This window comes from Camelina sativa, chromosome 7, assembly GCF_000633955.1.
Source record: "Camelina sativa cultivar DH55 chromosome 7, Cs, whole genome shotgun sequence".
NCBI classification, from domain to species: domain Eukaryota; kingdom Viridiplantae; phylum Streptophyta; class Magnoliopsida; order Brassicales; family Brassicaceae; genus Camelina; species Camelina sativa.
Window position 1 is genome coordinate 22,229,037 of NC_025691.1, and position 9,650 is coordinate 22,238,686.

The window sequence follows — 9,650 nt, forward strand, 5'->3', positions numbered from 1 at the left end:
GAAGAGCAGGAGAAGCAGCCGACGACGACTCCGCAGTTGCGGCTTCGTCGGAGAAAGCAAATCTGAAAGCTGAAGTTTTGGTTTCGCCTTATCGAGAGAGAAAAAATCTTGCGTGTGTTCTCTGTAATGACTTTTACTCGGGTTTAGTTTAATAAACGATGTTATTGACTTAATTTGATGGATTCATTTAGAGTTGGTTTGTAACTAATATCAGTGTTTTTGATGCTCTTTTATCCAGTTGAGTAATTACGAAAAGGAGATCGAGGAACTCGATAACATGAATAGGCAAGAATTTGTTGCCATGTTGAGGAGGTATAACTAGTACTCAACCTAAAACATCACTCTCATTGCAATATTTGATATTTATAGGCTTTCTATATATACATAGTTACATACTTAACCAAAGCTTTGATATGAAATTCCCATATCATATAGGAATAGTAGTGGGTTTTTGGAGGGGAGCTTCCGTTTACAGAGGAGTTACAAGGTTTGATTTGGACATACCTTGTAAAAACTAATTATGAGCAATTGAGCATGTATATAGCATTAGAGGATGTTTATGATCATGGATGTATAATGCATGCAGGCATCATCAACATGGAAGATGGCAAGCTAGAATCGGAAGAGTTGCTGGAAACAAGGACCTGTACCTTGGCACATTTAGTATGAGACCACTTCTATAAATGGTTGAATATATAACATTATACATTGTTGTTATTAATTAGTAACTCTATATCGCAACTTTGATGAAGGTACGCAAGAAGAAGCAGCGGAGGCGTATGATATCGCGGCAATAAAATTCAGAGGCTTAAACGCTGTAACCAATTTCGATATAAACAGATATGACGTGAAGAGGTATATAGCATGTAGTTTAAATATATGTCTGCATGTGTATGTTAGTATGTATGCAAATTGCTTTAAATATCTTGTTGATGACGAAGTTGTTGTGTATAGCTTTATTAAAATCGGCTCCATACCTCACAGTCACAGATAAATGATTTCATCAGAATCCACTTTACGTGTGTCTCTTCCCTCCCTTGCACATTTCCCTCAATTATTACTGTAAAGTTTAACAATATATTTGGTTTTGTATAACTCTCCCCATCAATAACCTTTAAGTTTGAATTCAACTGTTTTATTATTATCTTCATCATATATGAATATATGTTTGCAGATGAGATTATTATACAATCACATGTGCATAGTGCAAACATTATATATAGTGTGACCGTGATGAACACATTTGTAATTAGTGTTTTATTTGCTGCGGATCCAAATAATAATATCACATCTGAAATCATATACTGTATGATGGGCCTTATTTAGATAAGATATTATTAAAAGAAGAGATCCAAAACGGCCCACCGGATCTTTAAAATAATAATAGTTTTATCAAAAACTTCCATCCTCATCAGTATCATCTTCTTGGTTCGTTCCATCTTTGTCTAAATTTAAAACGTAAAAAAAAAAAAAAACAACCAGGAACCCTGATCCTCTACGTTACACGTTCTTCAGATTCACTTTTCAAATCGATTCAGATTACGCAGCTATTCAAAATCGAGAAACCCTGATTTCATAATTAAAGAGATTTTGAAACTCTCAATCCTAATTTCGATTCTGCGAAATTTACACAATGGAACCGTTGCCATTACAAAGTTTGAGACTTTTTCTATTATGTTTCTTCGTCTTCTTCTCCATCTCTGCTTCTTCTATCTTAATTGACTCACAATCACAAGATTCTTCCATCACTCCTCCTCTTCCACCGCCTCCTCCAGTAAGGGTCTTTGAGAATAACAAGGCGATTCACGAGAAGCATCACCACAGAAGAAAAAAATGGCGAGAGAGAAGGAAGTCAAGGAACCATCATCATCATCATCGGAAGAAGAAGGTGAACACGGGAAATACGGTGGGGCTTTTCTTCGCCGGTGTAGCTGCAGCTTTACAAGTAGTTGTTGCTGCTTTCTTACTTTTTAAAAGAAGTCAGCTTCTCCGCAAGATCAATGATTTACAACAACACTAAAATGAGCATTGCTGTTGGAGTTAAGTCATCTCAATTTTGGTTCTTTTTTTTTCCATAATCTGTAAATTTATTGTCTTTGGCTGCAACTCAATATTGTTATTTAGATCACATCTGAGTATTGTTAGTTGTTCTGCTTTTAATCTGGAACCAGTCGTTTCAATGGAGATGGGGATGAAAGTTCTTAGATTTGGTGATACATTTTTGAAATAAACTGTTAAAATGTGTTCTTAATTCCCAGGTCCAGCTGTAGATCTAAGTTAGCTATTTTGCAAACACACATGATGGCTCCTTTTTGTATGGTTCTAATGGGTTAATGTCAACCATATCATATAGAATCATTGCAGAGGACCGATTTAAACTTGTGGAGTTGGGACCACTGAGCCCATGTGAGAGGTTTGGTCCTTAAAGTTAGCATTCTTTTGTTTCTTTCTCTATATTGGAAGGTTCACTCAAGTCAATGGTTAAATTTAGCTAATGATATGATGACCAACTCAGGATCTTGAATGAAAAACTCACATACAATGTAATAATCTTGACAGGTTTTGAAGAATTACAAGGAACACAATACAGATATGACAAGAATCCATTAAAGATAAGAAGAAGAAGAAGAGGTGTTTGCTGTTGTTTTAGTCAAGGGGAGTCCCAAGTCTTTTTTTAACCAGTTCCTCCAAGAACACCCTTTAGCTTCTTGACTGTAGTTGCGTCAAGGAAAGTAGTACCCACGACGAGGTCAGTGGGAAGATTGTTAGCAAAGAGTGCGAAATCAAGAATCTGGAGACCCGGACTAGCGCTGCTGAATGTGACAAAGGCTGCAGCTGAGGATTTTCCCTGGTTGATTTGGAAATGAAGTAAGCCCTGTGGGAAAACCATGACCTGTCCTGGTTTAAGCGTCTGCACGAAGACAGCGTTTGCAGAGGAGACAAACCCAGCAGTGATAGAGCCCTCAAGGACGAAGAGAACCTCAGAGGCACCAGGGTGAGTGTGCATTGGGATCACACCTTTAGGAGCTAGGTCAAGTCTAGCTGTAGAGAGGCCTAGACCGTTCAGACCTGGGAACTGACCAACGAAACCGGGAGTGACAGCGGCACTGATGATGTTTGTAGTGTTTCCAGGAGTGCCTAAGCCTGAGAAGACAAAGTCACTAGCTTTGACATGAATCTGACGAATGCAAGGGTAACCTGCAGGGGTCTCAGCACGTTTCAGGTTTGCGACACAGAAGTCTTGAACAGAGGCATTGGATAGAGCAAAGAGAAGAGATAAGAGGAAGATAATGCGCATCATTTTGAATGACTGGTTTAGGAATAACTCTCTTCTCTTTTCTTTTTTTTATCTACTCTTCTCACTTCTCTCCTCTGTGTTTATATAGAGAGGTTGGTGGATAAACTGTGTGGTGAACGTTCGAAAGACGGAGATAAGCTTTTGGAAACCATTATGGACATCCAAGAACAAGGACCACTCTTAGAAACAAACAAAACGCCTCTTTTCTTTGCCTGCGTGTTCCGCATCATTAGTAGATCACTGGTGATTGTAAGGATGATGTAGACATTGATATTAATTACAGATGAAGAAAATTTTCGGAATCTGACTGCGGAGGCAAATTAAAAGACATCAGGCTAATTGCTGAATAATTAACTTGTCGCTCAAGTAAGTAGAAGAGCGCAAATCACGTCCATAAGAAGATAAGAAAAACTCGTTTACTTGAGAAGGTAGTTGGAGTTATGAGCCAAGCGCCAAAGATTTTGTCACAAGTTGGGTAAAGTTGACGTAGAGAATACGAGGAGGAGATGTGGATACGTATGTGTTGTAATGTAATGTGGACCAATGGCACATGTGACGGACCATTAAAAGACACTATTTGACAGCCAGAAGAAGCTTAACAAAGATGTCCACAAAAACAAAACAAAACAAGAAAAGCTCAAGAAAGATTCTTGGAATGATCCTTCTTTTTCTTGGCTATATATGTCACTAAACAATGTGTGAAGAGAGTACTAAACCATTGTGTCTTTTGTGTGAATTATGGGCCCAAAATTATAACAAATAGGGCTTTTTGGCCCATCAGTAACGTTTCGGCGAGAAAGAAGTAGTCAATCGAATCAGACCGGACTAAACCGGGAGAGATAGTAAACGGCTCTGTTTTTTCAAATTTTAACCATAACCAATTTTCTTTGTCTCTCTAAAACGATAAGAGTCTCCCAATATAAATTATTTTTTTTAACGGAAATTTTTTTAATTTAATATAACTATTTATTTAAAAACAAAATCAGAAAAAAATCTAACTAATAAACATATGTCCAGAAACGATTCTAGAATTCTAAAATGAGAATCGTTTCACTTTTCTCCTTGTTTTTCTCACATTCTCTCTTCCTTTATTATCATTTATTTGTTTTGAATTAACGAGAAGCTGGTTGAGATACCAGGGAATGCAGATGGTCTAACAGACAGACACACATGCATGCACACGAACACAACCATATTATTCAGAATCATCATCACCAAAAACTCTCTAATGGCGTCAATGAAACTCATGTTTCGAATCCTCCGTCACGCCATCTGCATCGCAATAACTCTCTTAAAGAGCCTCGTTTGGTGTTTATTCGACAATTTCGATTACCCGATTCTAATCAAGCTCGCGGATACATTCTTATCTTTATATTTTATAGTATTCTGCGATCTACGCCCGATCACCGTCGATTTAAACGACGGTGAAACCACGTTACATTTCTGGATCTCCGGCCACCGGAAAATCAACCGGCCGAACCTCCTCATGTTACACGGTTACGGAGCGAACTCGAAATGGCAATTTATTACTCAGGTCACGGATCTGTCGAGATCGTTTAATCTATTCATCCCCGATCTCGTTTTCTTCGGGAGATCGTACTCGAGAAACACAGATCGGAGCGTGGAGTTTCAGGCGAGGAGTATCGTCGGAGGTTTGAAGAGGCTTGGTTGTGGTGGTGGTAAAGACGGAGGAGATTTGTCGGTTTACTCGATTAGTTACGGTGGGTTCGTAGCGTACCGGATTGCGAAGATTTGGCCGGAGATGGTTGAGAGACTGGTGATTGTGAGTAGTGGAGTCGGGTTTACGCAGCAGCAGAAGGTGACGGAGATGAAAAAACACGGCGGATATGTGTCAGAGATTTTGGTTCCGAGTAGTCCGAGGGATCTGAGGTTGTTAGTTAGGGTTTCCATGAATACAGGTCTTAGGTTTCTTGACTGGGTTCCAGATTTTATCCTCTCCCAATTCATCTCTGTAAGTTCTGTTTCTTTTTGTTAATTTACTGACTCTGCCCCGTAGTTTAGTTTTTATTTAAAAAATGATCCAGATGTTAAAGATTTGCAGAATAAGCCCTTAAAGTTTTCAATCTTTGTTTAGGTGATGTATGAGACAAATCGAGAAGAACTTTTAGATCTAGCTAAGAATTTGCTGGAAAGAGAAGAGGAGCCAGAGTTCTTTGCAATATCACAGGTCATTTGATCTTTTTTTTTTTATCAAATAAAACAGTTTTTTTTTAACTGAATAATTAGTAACTGATGATTTATTTATTTTGGTGTTGATTAAATATTCAGAAAACGTTGATCGTTTGGGGTGACAAGGATCAGGTGTTTCCTTTGGAGCATGGACGTCGTCTACATAGGTAAATAATATTTGATGAGTGATGAATTGATGATAACTAAACTCTAACAATTTAAGTCATAATAAAGGATCTCTCACAGTTTAACCTCCATACTCTAATTTTGTTAGTAATATTATTATGTAATTTCTTTGCCACATAATTTTGTTTGACAGGAATTTGCCAAACTCGAGTTTAGAGGTATTGAAGGAAATTGGACATGGTGTAAACATTGAAGCACCGACTACTCTTAACAATTTGATTATCTCGTTTGTTTTAGGTGTTGTTCCTTAACTTCTACTGCTGTAGTTTTTCCTTTTTACGGTAGTAAATTTATGCATGGTTTATACCAATAATATATCCATTATCCATATTTGATCCAAAAAATATTCAACTAGGATGCAAAACTACCGGTCTAAAGGATTATAACATGTAAAACAAGTATGTCCAAACAAACTAACTGCCTAATCAATGCATTGGGTTTGGGATTAACAACTTGTATTCCAATCCGCATTTCTAGAATTTGACCATACAATGGAAGTTTTGGTGAAAACCAAGGGGGTTCATGGTGCATAGACAAGATAAAGACATTAATGTTCTTTGCATTTTCTTTGGTATGAACGAGGAGTTTTGAGTCAACGTGAGCATGTACCAGGACCTTAAAAACGTAACTTTATTTACTTCATCGACCAGACCACCATCGTGCTTCTCGCTATGACATTGCGGCCCACACCTTCAAGAAGCTCGCAGGCCAGCCCACGAAAAATACTCTCCTCGTGTGAATATCTGGCTTGCTCCTATATCATAGCTTCGATTTAACAGGTGTTTAATTCAAGTTTCATCCAAATCTATAAATAATTATAATTTTTTTTTTTTTTGTAATTATCCAAACTTCATATGTTAAATTTTCTGACCCATATTTTTAAATGTTACATGCTAAATACTAACTTCATACTATAAAATTTTAATATAGATTTTAAGTTCTCTGGTTCGACCTCTCTACTGACACTATAAAGAATAAAAACAAAAGTTACGGGTCGGGTCAAAAAAATAAATAATTTTGCTCCAGATGTCTGACACAGTGGCACAATATCTTTAACCTCCATAACTCTGCAAATTACAGATGGGTTATAAGAAAAAAAAGATAAGAACATTTTATATAAATATTCCCCTCAAATCTCTCTCTGTCTCAAACTGTTTGTCTACAGACGACAAGTAGATTCTTTTTTTTTTTTTTTTCCTTTGCTTTCCAATAATTGTCATATTATTTTCTCTATAAACAAGAAAAACATAAAGATTCTTGTTTTATTTCCCGAGAAAAAAATAAATCTCGATTTCAGCCTCTCTGTGTCACACCACCTCTTCACGGAGCTTGTTTATTTTTTTCAAGGTAAGAAACTGAATTTTGTTTTGTTATGTAATCAAAGCTTTTGGGGAAAAAAAATCTTGCTTTGCTTTTTGAGTTCATAGATAGATATGATTCTTTTTGGTTTCTGGGTCTTCAAAATTTTGATGAATCTTATAGAATCGGTTTCTACTTTTGTTGAGATTATCTCACTATATAGGTGAAAGGCTACTACTTATAGCAGAGCTATTTACTTACTTCTCCTTTTTTTCTTTTATCTATATATAGATCTCTTTTTTCCTCAAAACGTGTTTGGTGTTTAGTCCGAAATTGATGGTTCTTGAGATTGAAATGTAACTGCAAACAAAAAGAAAGAAAAATACTATTATCTTTGATTTGTGTTACTGGAAAAAGTAGAATCTTATGTGAGTGATCAAAGAGCTTTATAATAGACAAGGTCGACGGAAGAAGACACTTGTTTAATGTGAGTTTTATTTGCCTTTTTGTTATGTAGATTTGGACAAAAGATTTGAGCTTTGATGGAATCAAGAATGGAAGGAGATGTGTATTCTGGATTTGGTGGGGAGAGATACCAGATGGATGGTAAAGTGTTGCAGAATTTTCAGAAGAGCTTTGTTCAAGTTCAAGACATTCTTGATCAAAACCGGCTTTTGATCAACGAGATCAATCAGAACCACGAGTCTAAACAAGCTGATCACTTGGGTAGAAATGTTGGTTTGATAAGAGAGCTCAATAACAATATCAGAACTGTGGCTAGTCTTTATGGAGATCTCTCTCATTCTTTCGCCAGATCGGTTGATGCTTCATCCGAAGGGGAGTCTACAGGTACACTTAAATCTGATGGCAAGGCCAACAACAACAACCAGAAGAGGTTTAGATCCGGGTAACAACATAACCAACAACCAAAAAAAAATAAAAACCAATCTTGATTATGTAGATTCAAAAAGCTAATTTGATTGTGGATTAAGGAGTGACAATGTTTGTTGTTGTTGTTGTCCAACAACAATATGAACATTAATATTGTTTTTTCTTAAGGGTCTTCTTCAACAGTTTTGCTTCCTGTAATCTCTGTTGAAATTGTTATCTACATAATGTTTATGTCTTTTGATTCTGAGATAATAAAAGAAGTTTTCTTCTTTTGTTAGATTTGACATATCTCTGAAATTCAAGTTCTGCCACCAACTGATGCATTTTTTGACATGTTAATAATAATTACATCTTTGGACTAATGAAATTCTCTAATCATCTTTATGCACTTCAAAAAGGGTTCTCACAAATGAATGTGTATTGTGCAGCGTGATTTCTTTGGTTATAGAATTGACATGTAAAAACCATTTCTTTTTGTTTGTAGAAACTTCAAAATTTAGCAATGTTCATATGAACCCTTATTAGCTCAATATAAAGTAAGATTGATACTCGAATCAAAATAAAGAAAAAGAAAGACATGAAATTGTACCAAAGTCTGATCTAGCAAAAGAAGATGATTATCCTCGTTGCCTTTGTGTTTGCTTGCATGATCCTTCAAGTCAAAAAGACAACAGAACAGAGACTTGTAGTTTTAACTTTAGTTTGGTACTTTTTATTATTCCTTATCTTTTTCTCCATTTTTACACAAGTTTCAAGTTGTTTTACAACACAAAGCTTCTTCCCCCCCTTTCTTTATTTGTTTTCATTGGCTTTTGGACAAAAGAATCCAGCCAAACTTTTTGGTTCACTTCACCTTTTTATAATCAATTTCTTGGCTCACATCCATTTTCCTATCAATTTTCTTTCTGGATATTTTATAAAAACAGTAAATGGTAGGGCCTCCATACTGTTCATATAATTCTTGCTATGATTCTAATGGTTTCTCAATCTTACAATAGTGAAAACAAACAATTTTTGATGCGTACAAGAGGAGAGAAACTTGTAATCAATCCTAAAGGCTTTCAAAGTTTCTTGAGACCCATGTCAAATATGAAGGAAATAATTTCTTATCTACATCAATAGAAAGATGTTGTAAAGATAGACAATGATGATGTATAATATGATGTTCTGTTCATTTCCACTTTGAACGTTACTACTTCCTTTCACTCTGTCTCTGCATCACTTTCATCAACTGTCCTTCCCAGTCAGATACAACTTCTTCTCCATTCGTAACCTGACCGAAACAGAAGCCTCATCAGTAAAATAGGCTTCTTTGAACTGGTAGCAGCATCAATAAAAACATAACGTTTTATATCTAGAAAAGCAAAGATTGTTTATCTACCTCAAATATTAACCCTGTTGGTGGGATCACACTTAGAGCTTCAACACATATACGAGCTGCATCTTCCTTGCTTATGCTTCCTTTAGCTGCAGCACCCTGTTTCATTCATAAAAATGTTGTTGAAACCAAGCAGTCAAGTGAACACATGTTTCATCTTGTTAGTTTATCAATTATTAGATAAATTTACCGCGCTAAAGTTGAAGCCTTGATTCCCTCCAGGACTGTTCTCAAGCTTGCCTGTTCTTATGATTGTATAAGGGACGTTCGAAGATATAACAGCCTTTTCATCTTGCTCAGCCAGTTTTTTCGCTTTGTTATTCATCATAGCTTGAATTCCCCCGCTGTTTTCATAAACAGACAACTGCAGCTTCATTAAACCATGATCTCACAGACAAAAGACCCTGA

The 9,650-nt window shown here is 36.3% G+C and overlaps 4 protein-coding genes and 1 long non-coding RNA gene across 5 annotated transcripts in view; 3 read left to right on the plus strand and 2 right to left on the minus strand.

Annotated features, from left to right (window-relative positions):
* Positions 7-1,041, plus strand: LOC104701943. The gene is made up of 5 exons (XR_753913.2): positions 7-123; positions 239-312; positions 436-487; positions 587-663; positions 753-1,041. It is a non-coding gene; the product is annotated as an uncharacterized LOC104701943 (long non-coding RNA).
* LOC104701944 (germin-like protein subfamily 3 member 1) lies at positions 2,501-3,399 on the minus strand. Its single transcript, XM_010417713.2, has one exon. It carries the CDS (start codon positions 3,299-3,301, stop codon positions 2,675-2,677), a length of 627 nt encoding a protein of 208 aa, XP_010416015.1. The 5' UTR covers positions 3,302-3,399; the 3' UTR covers positions 2,501-2,674.
* Positions 4,358-5,925, plus strand: LOC104704840 (monoacylglycerol lipase ABHD6-like). Its single transcript, XM_010420865.2, has 4 exons — positions 4,358-5,270; positions 5,394-5,486; positions 5,588-5,655; positions 5,808-5,925. Exons 1-4 carry the CDS (start codon positions 4,473-4,475, stop codon positions 5,923-5,925), a joined length of 1,077 nt encoding a protein of 358 aa, XP_010419167.1. The 5' UTR covers positions 4,358-4,472.
* On the plus strand, positions 7,491-8,143 carry LOC104701945 (protein ELF4-LIKE 2). The gene has a single exon (XM_010417714.2). The coding sequence runs from the start codon at positions 7,516-7,518 to the stop codon at positions 7,882-7,884; it is 369 nt and encodes a 122-aa protein (XP_010416016.1). The 5' UTR covers positions 7,491-7,515; the 3' UTR covers positions 7,885-8,143.
* Positions 8,814-9,650, minus strand: part of LOC104701947 — a 5,195-nt gene continuing 4,358 nt past the window's right edge. Inside the window, exons 8-9 of the mRNA XM_019227768.1 lie at positions 9,246-9,341; positions 8,814-9,137 (exon numbers count right to left, since the gene is read on the minus strand). Of these exons, the coding sequence (XP_019083313.1) occupies positions 9,057-9,137; positions 9,246-9,341 (177 nt within the window). The 3' untranslated portion in view covers positions 8,814-9,056. The remainder of the gene's footprint in view (positions 9,138-9,245; positions 9,342-9,650) is intronic.

Excerpts from the sequence above, each read along its gene's own strand:
- LOC104701944 (XM_010417713.2), bottom strand. The coding sequence starts at position 3,301 with ATGATGCGCATTATCTTCCTCTTATCTCTTCTCTTTGCTCTATCCAAT.
- LOC104704840 (XM_010420865.2), top strand. The coding sequence starts at position 4,473 with ATGCACACGAACACAACCATATTATTCAGAATCATCATCACCAAAAAC. Across the intron at positions 5,271-5,393 it reads TCCTCTCCCAATTCATCTCT|GTGATGTATGAGACAAATCG; the intron begins GTAAGTTCTGTT and ends ATCTTTGTTTAG. Across the intron at positions 5,656-5,807 it reads CATGGACGTCGTCTACATAG|GAATTTGCCAAACTCGAGTT; the intron begins GTAAATAATATT and ends TTTGTTTGACAG.
- LOC104701945 (XM_010417714.2), top strand. The coding sequence starts at position 7,516 with ATGGAATCAAGAATGGAAGGAGATGTGTATTCTGGATTTGGTGGGGAG.